We start from the raw sequence: 15,443 nt of genomic DNA on the forward strand, positions 1-15,443 counted from the left end.
GCCCCCGGTGCGGGGAGGGGGAGCTGCCGCCGGCCGGGGCCGGGGCCCGACGGGTGAGCGGAGGCTGCGCAGGCGCGCTAACGTCCACCTCTGCGGCCGCCAGAGCAGCAGAGGCGGCTGCTCTCCGGGTGTGCGGCCCCGTGAGAGAGAACTTGGTTTGGTGACCCACCGCCAACCACATCCTGTCCCGCCTCAGGTCAATGGAAACCTCGTGGGCTGTCACAGAGTACCTTCCTGCTCCTAACTGCCCGACGAATACGAGTTCGTGTTTGATGGGCTTGGTTAACAAGGATTCGTGTGATTTCCGTGGGGGTGGTTAATGAACTTTGTCCCATATTCAAGCCCTGTTTTTCTTCCCTAATTTCCTCTTTGCTTGGGAAACAACAGAAATGAGTAACCGAGAAGCTGAGATACAAATTTCAGAACTAGATTTACTCTCTAGCATGTTTCCTTATGAGGAAGAGTTCGTTGTGACTGACCAGCTGGCTGCAGCAGAACTGAAACACTATGCTGAAAACGAGTCTGCAGAGATGCCATCTTCAAAAGTTCAGTTTGTACTGAATGTAAAGCCAGAGGTCACCAATGCCTCTATGGTATCATAAACACCTTTCTACTTTTTTTAATTTTTATTTTGTGGGATTTTAGGGCTTACTCGAACTGAACATTTGCTCATTTGTTTTAGGTGGAATTCTCTATGGCCTGTGCTTTACCATTCAAGTATCCAACTGTTCTACCAGAAATTACTGTGAGGTATGGCATTAAAAGTACAGCTAATAAAAACATTTAGAAACTATGGTGTACTACATAAATACAGTTATAATAGGAAAAAGCAGTCCTTTTTTGATAGTTTACTGTCAAATTAAGCCAGATGGACAACAGTGTCGAAGAAAAATCTGCAAGGTTATGATTTCTCTGGTGTCCTCAGCAAATAAGTGAGAAAAATGGGAAAAGTGTGGAGGCTTGCCATCTTCTGTACAGAGGGGTTACATGTAGATACTGTTCATAGGTCTGATGCTCAAGAAGAGAGACTGTTGTCTGTTTTGACAAGGCTTAACACTAAGTAAAGGAGTGAAAAGTTACTCAATGGTCTTATTCTTCCCTTGTCAAAATCCTGTTACTCCCAGGCTTCTGTTATTTTTTATTGGAACATTTCTGTTTAAAGAAGTAGCCTTGAGTATTACAGGAAATTAGTTCAGCCACCATACTTACTTTTCAAGTGCCTTTTCCTTGATTTTGATTTACAAATTGGTAGTACTATATGTGAACTCAAGAGTTAGCACACCAATTAAATGCTAATTAAGACCTTTTTATAGCTAATATGACTTAAATATCAATAGCAAGTGCCTACCATCTAAATATGGCCTGATTTTTTTGGCAGCTTGAAGTAAAACTGTTTGAAAGACATGCTAAATCGTAAGCGTGTTACAACTGCATTTGTATTTTTCTTTTTTTTAGGTCATCGGCATTAAGCCGCTCTCAGCAGATTCACCTGAACTCTGATCTAAAAATGTATTTGATGCAAAACTTCAGTGGTGAGCCCTGCATGTTGAGTGCAAGGGAATGGGTTAAAGACCATGCCGCTGCTTACATTGACAAAGAGTGTTCGTCTTCCTCAGTGACAACATCAAATGCCATGCAGTCAGAAGACAACACGTTCACTCGATTGTGGATCTATAGTCACCACATTTACAACAAGCAAAAAAGAAAGAATATTATTGACTGGGCCAAGGAGCTTGCTCTGTCAGGGTTTTGCATGCCAGGGAAACCAGGTGTTGTTTGCGTAGAAGGTTTACAAAGTAGTTGTGAAGAGTTCTGGTCAAGGTTAGTTTTTCTTTGTGCTTAAATGCCTTTAATAGTTAGACTATTACATTTTTCATGTTGTGTATGTGCCCAGAAGGTGGGAAATGCAACCATCTTCCAACCTGTAAAGGTCTGTGAAGTATTCGTGTTCATCATAATGTATTTACAACTCTGAATATCCACTGTACTGTTGGTTGCAGCAAAGCTACTAGTACCGCACGGTGCACATTTATTTCTGTTTATCTTCCTCTGTCTTTCACTTGTATACCAATGGATTGCAGTACCCCAGTCATGTTAGGTATGTATGCTGTTATATTGCTTTACATTCGTGTTTTATTCTGCTCCCATCATTTAAACTTCTGGGTGGTGCAGACAAAATGAACATTGTCATTTGATTGTAACAGCTAAGAGAGTACGAGAATATGAGAATTCTTAGCACAGGCAAGGCAGAAGTGAGCACTGAAATTGAAACCACATCTTCATGAATTACTTTGTGAGGAATAATGTTAAGGTTTTTGTTGAATCCTCAGGAGATACAAAGAAACAAGCTCCTGCTTATGGGAGTGTTTGCACGTGAGCAGTATTTCTATGACCAGCTAGGGAACCATTATCTCTGTCAAGATATATGTACAAATGGAATTTATTGACTTCTGTGATAATAGCTATTTCATAGTATTTTCTAAAACAGTCTTTATTTTATAGATAGATTCCTATTTCTCTACTTGCTTTCAGAGTAAGAAGATTAACGTGGAAAAGAATTCTCATTCGGCACAGAGAAGATGTTTCTTTGGAAGGTGGAGGACATGCTGAGATTCAGAAACAAAGAAAGTTCTCCACTTTGGAAGAAAAATGTTTTGATGCACATGGTGCCAGAGGAAATCATATGGATTTGGGGCAGTTATATCATTTTTTAGAAGAAAAAGGATGTGCTGACATTTTTCAAATGTACTTTGGGGTTGAAGGGCATTGAAGGGATTGAAGATCACCACAGGTCCAAGTGCCTTCATTTGTAAGTTAATCCTTGTTACAGATCCTTAGCTGTTCTGCAGCAGTTGATTGGAAAGGGAATTAATAATTTGTGATATATATGATGAATCCAGTTTTCAATGAAAACAAATATCCAGTGAAATCCTGAATAATGAAAATGACTAAATGAATGCTTTATTACACTTTCTGGTTTTAAGGACATTTAGGGTATCTACCTAACTAATTACAATGAAAGCAAATATGTTTGATAACCTACCGGGCAGTTAGAAAATTATAGATGAATGAATAGATGGAATTATGGTGAATGAATGTGTGAATAAGAAGAGACAAAAATGAAAAGTGAATATCTCAGGAGAGGAAATGTGATGTTTACCTTATTTGTTACTGTTTACATACACTACATGAAGACTTTCTTGTCACAGTCTTTTGTTCTGCTTTCTACCTGAAAGTATATTAAGCGCTGAGATTAATGTTTTATTTTGAAAAAAATAAAAAGGGAGGGAGCAAGTTCACAAAAGCCGCCTTTGCACAGACAGGATGAGCTAGGATGCCTACTCTGAGGCGTAAGAATTTTCCGCAGGTAAAAGTGTGTATGCAGGTAAGAGAGATACTGTGGTGGCTCCACCACATCTGTAGGTGAGGAGTCTTGTCTGTTTACTCATGTAAAAGCTGAAGCTTACCAAGGATTGGGCTCCCTCACAGTGCACTCCAAACCAGTAGAACAATCCTCATCCCACTGAGTTCACAAGCTGGCAGTCCGCTAACCTAAGGTGTGTTACGCTGCGTATGCTTTTGAGTCCGGTTTCAACAAATTTGTATCAACGAATGCTAGTTTGTTTTTTTGCTTATGGGTTCCGTATGTAAATGGACACACATCATAAAAAGCAGACTTTGGTTGCTTGATGTTGGTTAAGTATTTTTGTGTAGATCCGGTAAAGTTCCTGATGTTCATATCTCTGGCGGGGACTCAGACACCTTTTGCAGTGATGGCATTCGACAAGCACAGATCTGTCTCTGTTAGAAGCCCTGCCAAACCGTAACTCCTTGTACAAGAAGTACAGCGATACCACGGCTTAATAAAGGGCCCAAGGCGTACGCTTCCCGTCTCCGCGCTGTAAGCTCTGGTGATGGGTACAAAGCTTAAGGCTCTTTCAGCTAGAATTACACCGACGTTATATTTCACCACAACGCGCTGGCGATTACTTAGCCCGTTTGCACTTTTCCTCCCGAGGACGCGGGTTCCCCCGCGCCCTGCCACGCCACCGCCACCGCCTGCAGGCCCCCGCGGGCTGAGGGGGAGTGCCCCGCGCCTGGCCGCGCCCTCCGGAAGTGCCGCTTTCCCCCGCCCCGGCCGCGCGCCTCCTCTTTCACGGCCGGTGCCCGCCACCGTCGCTGTCGCCGCCGCCGCCGCCATGGGGGGCAAAAACAAGCAGCGAACCAAGGGCAACCTGAGGGTAAGCGGGCCCCGGGTCCCGCGCCGCCTCCGCCGATGGCTCCGGCGGGGCCGGCTAGGCGGCCCGGCCGGGGAGGGCGGCGGGGCCCGGGCCCAGGCCTGGGCCTTGGGGTCGGGGCTTCCGGCAGCGGCGGGCGGGTGAAGGCCGCCCTTCCTCTCCCGGTGCCTTGGGAAAGGGGCTGTGGGCCGCCAAAGCCCTCTCCCCGCTGGGAGGCGGCGCTGCCTTCGGGCCCGGTTGCAGTAGTTGGGGCCGGGGCCACCGCCGGGCTTCGGGGGCGACTGTTGGCCTGGGCCGGTGCCTTAGGGGGGGAGTGTGGCTGCAACTTCCTGGGGCGTTTGTACGCGTTTTGCAGAGAGGGGCGAGGGTAGGAGGGTGTAACTGCGAAGTCACCACGGGTGTAAGTTCGGCAAGGTACCGGTGGGTACATTTAGTGTGTTTTTCTGTGGAGAGTCTTAGAGTACACCTGTTGTGGTGTCTCTGTCTTGCCACCGGGCCTGAAGTGGTGTGACAACTGTCATATATGGTGCTTGCTCAGGATGGGAGAATTGCAGGTGAAGCGTTGTGTTCAGGTTATGCAATTCTTACAACTCTTCTCCTTCGCATGTATTTAGAGAAGGCTAGGGAACACAAAGAGGCGTGTCCTTATAGGTGAGGTTTCACATGCAGAAAAAACGACTACAGATTACTGCAGATATAGTAGTCAGGTAAAATGTGGCTTACGTACTTCAAGAAGACCAGAAAAGTATGGTGAACTTCATCAAACTGTCATTACTTAAAAAAAATGCAACAAACTCATATAACTGCAACTGTCATTAGGAAATAACGACATAATATTTGGACTATAAGGTGTCACAGAGAACATTAAAGCATCAGGCGATTTTGGGGCAGTCTTTTCAAAAGAGTGTGGTTGAAATAAACACGAGCCACTGATATGATGAGCAAGGTGTTGACTTAACTGGGGCAAACTAGAAGAGATGCTGCACTCCAGAACACTCACTGTTGTATTAATGGAGTGGTATTATACTGTATTACATATGTACCCTTTTGCTCCATTTCTCTAAATGCTTCTCAGCCCCTTTCTTGCTGGTAGCATCCTTTGTTTTGTGTGTGTTCCTGTTTTTCCCAACGATACAAAGAACATTCCTGCGGAGCTGTATTGGTCCATATGCAATAACATGAGAAGAACTAGTAAAAACAGAAGTAGCGAAGGAGGTGTAAATGGTTTCTTATTAAATTGTTCACTTACAGAAGGACTTTTCTGTTATGCTTTTTTGTACATGTATAAAACCAATAGAACTTTCCGTAAGCATTCATGGATTATGAGAAAAGGGGATGCTGATTCTAAAGAGAAGAATAATCTTCTAGGTCAAACTTCTATGTTTAAAGCATAGGTGGCCTTTTTTTCTGAGACTTTGTTTTAAATAGAAGGTTAATTATACAATATAAATAGGATCATTATTTCAAATGCATGATGTGTACAAAATAAAGTGTCTGAAATAGGTAACTGACTTAGGTCCCTGTTTTTTGTCAGCCTTCTAGCAGTGGCCGAGCTGCAGAGCTCCTCGCCAAAGAACGTGGAACAGTGCCTGGGTTTATTGGCTTTGGAACATCTCAGAGTGATCTAGGATACATTCCTGCAGTTCAAGGAGCAGAGGAAATAGACAGCCTTGTGGATGCTGACTTTCGAATGGTGTTGCGAAAACTTTCTAAAAGGGATATCACAACAAAATTAAAAGTAGGTGTATCCTTTGTACCTCATAAAAAATTTTTATTGGAAAACAATACATTTTTCTTAAGGATGGGAGAGGAATATATCAAGGTAGCTAGTACTAATTTCATATTGATAAATTTGCTAGAACTGCAATCCAGAAGGTATCTTGGAGGTCTTACAAAAAGGTCCATCATGCAGTGCTGATGGAGCATTCATAAAATTAACTCTATAGATGCTCAGCTGCAAGAAATGAATTGGTTTTTGAAAAAGGGAGTTGAAGTGTCTGATAGAAGCTGGTAAATTGCAGAACATATCTGTCTGACTTCTTAAATCATGCACTTGATGTCTTGATTTTAGGCTATGCAAGAGTTTGGAACAATGTGCAAGGAAAGAGAAGTGGAAGTAGTTAAAGGTGTTCTTCCTTACTGGCCAAGAATTTATTGTAAAATCTCACTAGTAAGTATTAAAGTATCTAAATTAAAAACTTCTCTGGATACTTCCTGTGAAAACCTCTAAGGCAGTGTTTATTGATATATCTGACTTTGTTGGAATTACTGGCTTGTTCTAGGAAAAACATGAAGTTGAAGGAAAGTAGTGTTCTTTATTGTGGAGGTGTTTCAGTATTGGCAGTGGGTGGAATCTTGAACCGTTAATGCCTGGGCTGTACTTGCTGGATGGAGGTAGCTCTTTGTTAGACCTTTATGTTAAAAAGATGACACGATATTTCTTCTCATGGAAAGTTCTTTTATGTGGATTCCAGAACAGCTAAAGAGAATGTACTGTTCAGTTAACATAGTAATAAATCCTTTTGATCTAGGACTAATATCTGACCAGACTTAATATTAACCCCCCCCCCCAAAAAAAAAACCCAACCCCCTCCCCCAACATGAAAAGGCCGTGTGTAGCCAGATAACCCATAGTTTTCTGATGTATTTAATACATCTCGCAGACATTCTGGACTGGCTACTGTTGGAAACGTGATATTGGACAAAATGAATCACTATTCTGATCCGTTAGAGCAATTCCTAGTATGTATTTCAGAAGCCAGGAGCATAGAAAGTCATGATGTTGTAAATTCATACACAAATAATGGATAGCGATGCACAGTTTGTGTAGGTTTATGGTCGTTTTAATCCAAAAATTGTCTTCAGAGCTTTCTGTTTCTCTTGCCTCTTGTCGTTCTGTTAAATGCTTGTATGAAATAGAAACTGTAGTTAGGGATATCAGGAAAAGGTTACAATTTTGAATGTACAACACACTGGGAATAAGGTGCTGCTAAGTTAGGACTCTCCCCTCATCTAGAGATACGAAGACTTTTTTGTCATTGTTGTTGCATATTTTCAAATCTGTGTAGCCCAATTCATTGCGAAAATGGCTGAACTGAGAGACAGCTTTTTTTTTTGTCATCACTTCTGCTTTGAAGTACCTGGCGTCAAAGGTACATTTCTTAAAACAATGACCTTTTTTTTTTTTCTTTTTTCTTTTTTTAAACAGGATCATGATCGCCGTGTTCGAGAAGCAACTCAGCAATCTTTTGAGCAACTGATTCTTAAAGTAAAGAAACACTTAGCTCCTTACTTAAAAAGTATCATGGGATACTGGCTGATAGCTCAATGTGACACTTACTCCCCTGCTGCTTCTGCTGCAAAAGTAGCTTTTGAAAAAGCTTTTCCTTCCGGCAAACAACCTGAAGCCTTAGTATTCTGTAAAGATGAAATTCTTAATGTGAGTTTATACTTTTGTATTTCTTTAAGGCTTTGTGTTGAGTATATGTCAACTTGTAACAAAAGTTTAAAACTCCTTCTGTCCCCATCTGTTCTGCATGGTTAAATTTCTTTCTTCCCTGAAACTTCACTCCTGCTAATGTGAAGAGAACACTGAGGCAAAGACATATCCTCTATTTTTTTGGCTTCTGGTTAGAATGACTGGAACGAGAGGAATGAATATGAAGTGAATTTTCTTGTGTGCATTTCTATGTAATGATGCTCAGTCATCACGTCATGTTGCTGACAGGTAGAATAGAATAATGATGCTGGAGTAGTTTTGCTGCAGTGGTAAAGGATTAAAGAATGCTGAGCAGTGTTTCAGAGAGCCTCTACAAGTCTAGTTCTGATCAAAGTTAATGCTCTTCTGCCGGTCATATATGAAACTGAATTGACTGAATTTAAAAAGGTAAAAGTTTGCTGGCCTATCATATGCAAACTTAACCATTTTGTTTCGTCTCAGTTTGGCTGCTTTTTAGCAGAAGTTGGCATAGGACTGCAACTTACAAAGTATTATGAAGTCTTGATTCAAACAGTACCACAGCTACTAATGTTCAGCAGGAGTCAATTAAATTTTGTTCTTGTTCATTAGAATGTCTAAAATGTGTTTAAAAGACTTGACTCGGAGGTTGTGAAGTTTTATTGTAGAGCTGTTTCTGAATTGATGTATAAACTATATTATTCACATATAAATTATGATTCTCGTGTATATGTGTATTTTTTTTTTTTTTCTTGTAGGTACTTCAAGATCACCTTCTGAAAGAAACACCTGATACGCTCAGTGACCCCCAGTATGTTAGCCTGCTTTAATGTATATGGTTTAAGTCTTGGTCTGTATTGGGCTTTCTGTCCTTGGAGGTAGTGGATTTAGTTTTGTTTCAAGAGACAGAATAGTTATTTGAGTCCAAATACCAGCAGCTTTCTTTGGGACTAAAGTATAAATGCTTTTGAAAGTGTTATCAGTTGTGTAATTCTTATTTTAGCTCTTTTAGGAGTAGCATTTTTGAATAGCTGGAAGATGAGATGACTTGAAACTCTCTTTTTCTAGCACTTTATAATGTAATTTGGTAGCGCTAGAAGCTATGGAAAGTTTACATATTTACATTGCTGGCATCTGAAATCAAAAGAAGAACACAGAAAAACTGAAGACAGTTTAGTTTGGACAGTTTAGAAGAGTTTGAGAAGCCTACTGATTTATTTATGGTTCACTTTAATTTTTTTTTTTGCTTTGTTTTGTTCTGTTTTCTGAGAACTGTACCAGAGGAAGAAAGGGAAGCCAAATTTTTCCGGATTCTGACCTGTTCCTTGTTAGCTTTAAAAAAGTTGCTTAGCATGTTGCCAAAGAGAGAGATGCATTCATTGGAGGAAAAGTTAATGCCACTTCTGTCCCAAAACAAATTTTGGAAATATGGCAAACACAATGTACCACAGGTGACTTTTTAATTTCTTCTTTATTTTGGTTGGTTTTAGTTAAAGATAATACACTGAACCTAAGCAAGTATTAATTACTTGTATTCTACAAGAATGAACTTTGTACTTCACTGAATTATGTTTGCAACAGCCTTCAGGTTTCTAGGCCTTAAATAGACAGTATTGCTCTAACATTTGTCCAACAGGCTAATTTGTTATTTCCATGTCACTGTCATCTACTTGGCAATCTGCTGTCATTTCAAATTCATGTAAAAGATACAAACTGTGTCAGCTTACTGCATGTGGTCTTAGTGCTTTTGGATTTTCATTTTTTTTAAACCATTTTATTGGTCTTTGGTCTGCTAAGAGCAATAGTGCATGGAGTGATGAATTGATTCTGGTAGTATTTTGTTAAGTTTTAAGGTGCATTTTGGAAAACATCCCTTTTGAGAAGTATATTAAAATAAAATTTTTGATAACCATTTTATCAATAAACAAATTACTTTAATATTTTAAACAGGCTTATCAAATAATTCCTTTATTTTCTTCATTTTTAATAGTATTTAAGCCTTTGCTGATGTGATAAAATATGGGGATCGTGTGTTGTAAGTTACAGGGTCCTTAAAAGGAATGTTATAAACTACACGTAGTGACAAAGTGTTGTCATTTGACTAAAATTTTGTTTTTTCTATGGCCTATGTCAGGTTCGCTCAGCTTTCTTTGAGCTGGCTTCTGCTTTTTGCCAGTACTTGCCTGAGCTGGTGAAAGCTGAAGCACCAAGAGTTTGCCCTGCTGTTCTTCTCAGCATTGATGACAGTGATGCAGTGGTGTGTCCTGCTCTTTGGGAAGCTGTACTTTATGCTATCACCACTATTGAGGTAATGTGGGAAATGGAAGGGGCAGATATTTTACTTGAATTCAACTTTTGACCAAGTGCCATTGTTCTCTGTGTAGAATTAGGAAGAACAGCTCGACTGGGTTTTCTTTATGATTAATAACATGAACTTAACAATGCTACATGCTCCTTCTTCCTCCTTAGGGTTTCACTGTAACTTTCAAATATATGGTGTCCAGCATGCCTGAAAATCAGAGTTGTTTTGTAAGTTTTATTAAATTAACCTGAATCCCTTCGATTAAATATAGTTACTAATAAGTAAAATAATACTTAAAACCTTTTTCTTGGTACAAAATGGTTAAAAAAATGACCTGCAGTGCATTTTTGGTTTGTTTGTTTCCCCTTCTAAGTTAATGCTTGGTTCTACAAAATTTTTTTTTCTTTAAGTGAAATACCAGCTTTGAATTTATTAGCGGGTTGAGTGGTGTTGCCATAGACAGGGATGTTTTGAGGGTTTAATGCTGCAGATCTCTTTTATAGCTGCTGGTATAAACTGTAACAGTTCACGGGGAAAAAAAAATAATCTTTGTTCAGCTTGCTAAAATATAGGTATCTGGAACTATGATAAATCAGATCAAATCAAAACTTTGTGGCGTGTGGGAAAATTTCAAGGTGTTTTGTAACCATCAGAAGATTTTTGAGGGGAGTTTTGAAGTTCGTGATGCTTCTAAAGTTGGGATTTTGAAATCATTGGTTATTCTTGATAATAAGAACTCAGAATTAAATACAGGACCAGTTACAATAATGATTTTTATGAAGCATTGTCCTGGTTTTGGTTGGGATAGATTTAATTTTCTTCCTAGTAGCTGGTATAGTGCTATGTTTTAGGTTCAGTATGAGAAGAATGTTGATAATACACTGATGTTTTCAGTTGTTGCTCAGTAGTGTTTATACTATAAAGTCAAGGATTTTTCAGCTTCTCATGCCCAGCCAGCAAGAAGGCCAGAGGGGCACAAGAAGTTGGGAGGGGACACAGCCAGGGCAGCTGACCCAAACTGGCCAAGGGGGTATTCCATACCATGTGGCGTCATGCCTAGTATATAAACTGGGGGGATCGCTGCTCAGGAACTAACTGGGCATCAGTTGGTGAGTGGTGAGCAATTGCATTGTGCATTACTTGTTTTGCATATTCCAATCCTTTTATTATTATTGTCATTTTATTATTGTCATTATTATAATTATTAGTTTCTTCCTTTCTGTTCTATTGAACTGTTCTTGTCTCAACCCACGAGTTTTACTTCTTTTCCCGATTCTCTCCCCCATCCCACTGGGTGGTGGGGAGTGAGCGAGCAGCTGCGTGGTGCTTAGTTCCCGGCTGGGGTTAAACCATGACAATTATCCTTAAAGCATTAGTAAAGAGAAGCCTTCAATTGCAGTTTGCTAACAAGGAAGGTCTATTGATTTTAAACAATACAGAAATGGTTTTATCATGTTAACTTTTTAAATTCACAAGCTGAAATAGGGAGAAAGTGATTTTTAAAAATACTGGCAAGTGAATTTTAAATTTTACAATAACTTGTTTCAGGCACAACATAGGGAGTTAGATTAAAAGTCTAGCTTGGGAGTTCTTCCAAGGCAACATACTATTATTTAATTTACAGTAAGTGTATTTCTTTCTGTAGGACTGTTGGAGTCATGTAAATGCCAAAAAGGGAGTTTTACCAAAGCTATGGACAGTGCTTCGAGAAGGTGGACGAGGACTAGCTACTGTTATATACCCAAATCTCTTGCCGTTCATTAGCAAGGTACCTCCTGGCATTGCAGAACCAAAGCTGGAATATTTCAGAACTTTTTTCAGCTCTATAATTCAAGGGTATGAACAACCAATTTATTTATTTATTTTTTTGAAATCAGTCTCTCTTACATTTGGAAATAGGTGAACTAATCTTGTTTAAGCATTTAAAGATAAGTAACGTATCATTTGGCTTGAGGATATTTAAATACACATTAATTGTTTATGTAAGAAAAGACTATTTTCACTGTGATATTTGAAAATCTTATTTTTAAAATATTTTTAAATATCCAAAGCTAGAGTTAGTCCTTTGTGGCTGTCCCTGTGTTCTTAAACCTTAAGCCTTCTTTTTGATTTTATTACCTGTTCCTTACCTAAAGCATTCTTACCTTTTTTTTTTGTCAAAGTTTCATGTTTATTCCATGATAAGTTATAAAATGGGAAATTAATTTAGAATTAAGAATGACTTTGAAGATATCATCCTCTTGTCACCAGTGTGTAATTATTACAGAGGTTATTGGGGATTAGCATTGTGATTGTGAAATTTCCTATATGCAGGAACTTTAATTCTTGTGATAGTGATTTTTAAAGGATTGAAACTGCTATCATTTTTTTGCCTTTAAAATACATCAAAACCACCTTTCTATCAAATCTAATTTAAATAGGTGTGTGTGCATTGTGTACTCAAAAGCATAGATAAGGTATTTTATGAAGCACTAAAATGTAACTTATTTAAACAAAACCCAATTCTCGATTGATGTTGGTGTGGCCATTAGCAGAGCTCTTGAAGAAGAGATTTATGTATGGGCTGCTTTTGAAAAGTGTATAGGATTTTATTACAAATAGTAAAGTGGTTGTAATATTTGTATGGTAATTTGTGTGGTCTAATTTTCCTTAAAAAGCAAACAAATCACAGTTGTTCAGACTCAAAAGTGGCTGTGATGAAACTGTCTTTTGGTGGCTTTTTGTTTTAGGTTTTTTTCCTTTTTTCTGTAATGACAGAAAGTGACACTTGCTAAACCTCTGTGGTGTGTGTAGAAAATCGCAAAGGAGTTTTGACAAACAGCTGAAACAGTAGACAGTATACATGACTGGATATGTTTCCTCTATTTACATAGATATTTTTTTAATGAATGCTAAAACTAGATGAAAAAGTTACTTTAATATTAGTTATATTAAATGCCTAGATTTATTGTTTTGACCCTTTAAATATATTATACTGAAATTGTTTTGATCTTCACTGCTATCAATGATTCTGTATTCTCCATATTGGTGTTTTCTGGATGAGAACAACATAACCAAGGTAACATTCGTTATGTGCATACTGGGTTTCTCAGAAGCATAGATGACTGAGTGTGCGCTCCCTCCAATGTTACCTTTCAATAGGTTGTCAAGTGAGCGAGCAATAGCCAGCCCTTCAGAAAGTTCAGCAATTATAACTGCATTTATGGAATGTCTGCGCTTTGTCATACTACAGAAAATAGGTGAAGAAGATGACCAAAGACGAATTCATCAAATGCTTATATATGACCAGGTATTTGTTAGAAATACTCAATATTGTTCTGTGTAAATTTAATAATTCAAAGTTAAGGAAAAATGTAAATTTCTGTGAGGATTTACTTCTCTGTTGAAAGTTTTACTAGATTTTATGGAAAAAATAATGTTACTGAATTCAGTCAATTTTTTCCTTCCTATAATATCATCCCTTTCATTGTGCAGTTTAAATTGTATATTTTTATTAAGTGTTCAAGCATGAGTAATTCTGATGGTTTTGGAATTGCTTCCAGAAGGTTTTTCAAAATTATAGAATTTCCTGGTATTATAAAGAATAAAATGATCATCTAGTTGGATCACCGTTCTTTAATAATTTTTTTGTCTTTATAGCTAATTCCTCTTACTGATGCTGTACTTAAGGAGCCCAGGTTACAAAATGGACCGTTATTTTATCAAATAGCAGAAACACTGAGCTGCTGGGAAGCTAAAGCAGAACTCTCCAATGATAACAGCACTGATGAAGTTTTCAAAAAACTGTTGTCAGATTTTTGGGGCCATCTTTTAAAAATGTGTGTACTTCATGTCGATACATTGGATGCTGATGAGAAATCATTATTTGCCATATCCAGTATGCTAGAAATTCTTCAGAATCCAAAGCGTGCTACAAAACCAAACAGAAAATCTCTAAAAATCAGATTTAGAGATGAGGATGAATCTGAAAGAAACACAGAGAATGGAAGGCTTACAGAAGTGAGAAATATTGACTCTGAAATGCAGGCTGACTTGTGGCATAGTTCACTTCTAAGGAAAGAACCTTTGGAGAATTTAGTCTGCAACCTTGCTGAACTGAGTATTGTGTATGTCAATGAACAGAAGTCAGAACAGCATTTGAAATTTCTCTCTGCCCTGCTCAACTATTTTTCTTCAAACAGAGTTTTTCAGGTACTTTTAGAGCAGGGAAATGATGCAAGCTCTGCTCAAGCTGAATCCCAAAATGAAATGAAAGCTCATCATGAAAGTCCATCTGTACAATTTCTGTACATGAATTTAATAACTTGGCTGAAAGAAGATTGGAGGAAAGACACCCATTTTCTGGTTGATGTTTTGTACAGTGTGCTTAACTGTTGCAATAGTAATGATGAAAGGAAAATAATTCTTGATGATTTAACAAAGGTATGGCTCGTACATTTTGTTACTAGTTTTTATCAAAGTGACTATTTTTTGTGGGCTGTGATTGGTTAATCATTTTATTTTGGGGCTGTGCAATGGAAGATATTCTACATGAACTCAGATAGGTTCAGCGTAAGGAAGGTAAATTTAGGAAAGGTTGATATGACAGTGGGGTGAAAGGTTATAACATATGTCCCTTTCTATATGGTGTAAATAAAAAAAAAGTAACATCAGGATTTCTCTGTTCTTGCTTCTTTACACAGTGTGCTTTTATACTAGTCATTGGTGGCCTTTCATAAATGCAGTCCCTTATTGATCTGTGTGGTAGAGAGAGGCTTGGAAGCCAAAAATAATATAATCAATAACTTTGTTACTGAAACTTACCAACTTCTGCTTATCCCCTGCAGAAAATAAAGTTGTAAAACAAACAGTTAAAATGGTATTAAATGCTTCTTATTCAGCAAAGAATTTTTTAAAATTGTGGAATTTTGTTTTCCTTTTCAGATGGATCTGAAATGGATTATTTTTCTCCAGATAATTCAAAAGGTACCTCTTAAGACTTTTTTTGTTCTTGTTTTGCATAGTTTTATCTTTGAGAGTTACATGTGTGTGTTTGACTTTTTTTATTTAAGTAGCAACAACTTCCATAGTTTGAAGATCTTGTAGTAATAGTTTCAGAGTGTTGTTTGTTTTAACAGCATTTAAACCCGCATTTAAATTTGCGGACAGTCTTAAGTGAAATGACGATGCCAAAACAAAAGCATCTTTGTCCCTTCTATTTTTGGTCTGGTTGCTCTTTGAGCCAGAGGGATTCCTGATTTGTTTCTGGTCATCCCCTCTAAGCTAGAGAGAATGGAGTTGGGTATTAGACCAATAATCTAAATGATTATTTGTATCATCACCCTTACATCGTGCTGACAAGTAAAAGATAGTATACCATTTTTTCACATGGGATATAAAGAGACTGACATTTAAGTGATTGCCTGGGATAAAATATGAAGTGTATCACAGATTTTTGGACAAGAAT

The 15,443-nt window shown here is 38.3% G+C and overlaps 2 protein-coding genes across 5 annotated transcripts in view; both read left to right on the top strand.

Moving 5' to 3' along the window:
* Positions 1-42: 42 nt before the first annotated feature.
* On the top strand, positions 43-3,635 carry RWDD2B (RWD domain containing 2B). Its single transcript, XM_052793813.1, has 4 exons — positions 43-593; positions 683-750; positions 1,456-1,821; positions 2,533-3,635. The coding sequence occupies exons 1-4, from the start codon at positions 390-392 to the stop codon at positions 2,768-2,770; spliced, it is 876 nt and encodes a 291-aa protein (XP_052649773.1). The 5' UTR covers positions 43-389; the 3' UTR covers positions 2,771-3,635.
* A 483-nt stretch (positions 3,636-4,118) lies between these two features.
* The window catches only part of LTN1 (listerin E3 ubiquitin protein ligase 1), a 34,091-nt gene continuing 22,766 nt past the window's right edge, over positions 4,119-15,443 (top strand). For 3 of the 4 annotated variants that reach the window (XR_008236178.1, XM_052793929.1, XM_052793930.1), the window contains exons 1-11: positions 4,119-4,241; positions 5,773-5,976; positions 6,310-6,408; positions 7,447-7,677; positions 8,454-8,506; positions 8,966-9,146; positions 9,830-10,003; positions 11,643-11,833; positions 13,139-13,286; positions 13,637-14,419; positions 14,921-14,962. Coding sequence is in view for 3 of the 4 variants with exons in the window: in XM_052793929.1 (XP_052649889.1) it covers positions 4,200-4,241; positions 5,773-5,976; positions 6,310-6,408; positions 7,447-7,677; positions 8,454-8,506; positions 8,966-9,146; positions 9,830-10,003; positions 11,643-11,833; positions 13,139-13,286; positions 13,637-14,419; positions 14,921-14,962 (2,148 nt within the window). In the remaining variant the exon portion in view is untranslated. Of the gene's footprint in view, positions 4,242-5,772; positions 5,977-6,309; positions 6,409-7,446; positions 7,678-8,453; positions 8,507-8,965; positions 9,147-9,829; positions 10,004-10,163; positions 10,225-11,642; positions 11,834-13,138; positions 13,287-13,636; positions 14,420-14,920; positions 14,963-15,443 lie in introns of those variants that run through there. The other variant, XM_052793931.1, reaches the window with a different exon arrangement.

Source organism: Harpia harpyja, chromosome 8 (genome assembly GCF_026419915.1).
Source record: "Harpia harpyja isolate bHarHar1 chromosome 8, bHarHar1 primary haplotype, whole genome shotgun sequence".
NCBI classification, from domain to species: Eukaryota; Metazoa; Chordata; class Aves; order Accipitriformes; family Accipitridae; genus Harpia; species Harpia harpyja.

Excerpts from the sequence above, each read along its gene's own strand:
- RWDD2B (XM_052793813.1), top strand. The coding sequence starts at position 390 with ATGAGTAACCGAGAAGCTGAGATACAAATTTCAGAACTAGATTTACTC. Across the intron at positions 751-1,455 it reads CTACCAGAAATTACTGTGAG|GTCATCGGCATTAAGCCGCT; the intron begins GTATGGCATTAA and ends TCTTTTTTTTAG. Across the intron at positions 1,822-2,532 it reads TGTGAAGAGTTCTGGTCAAG|AGTAAGAAGATTAACGTGGA; the intron begins GTTAGTTTTTCT and ends ACTTGCTTTCAG.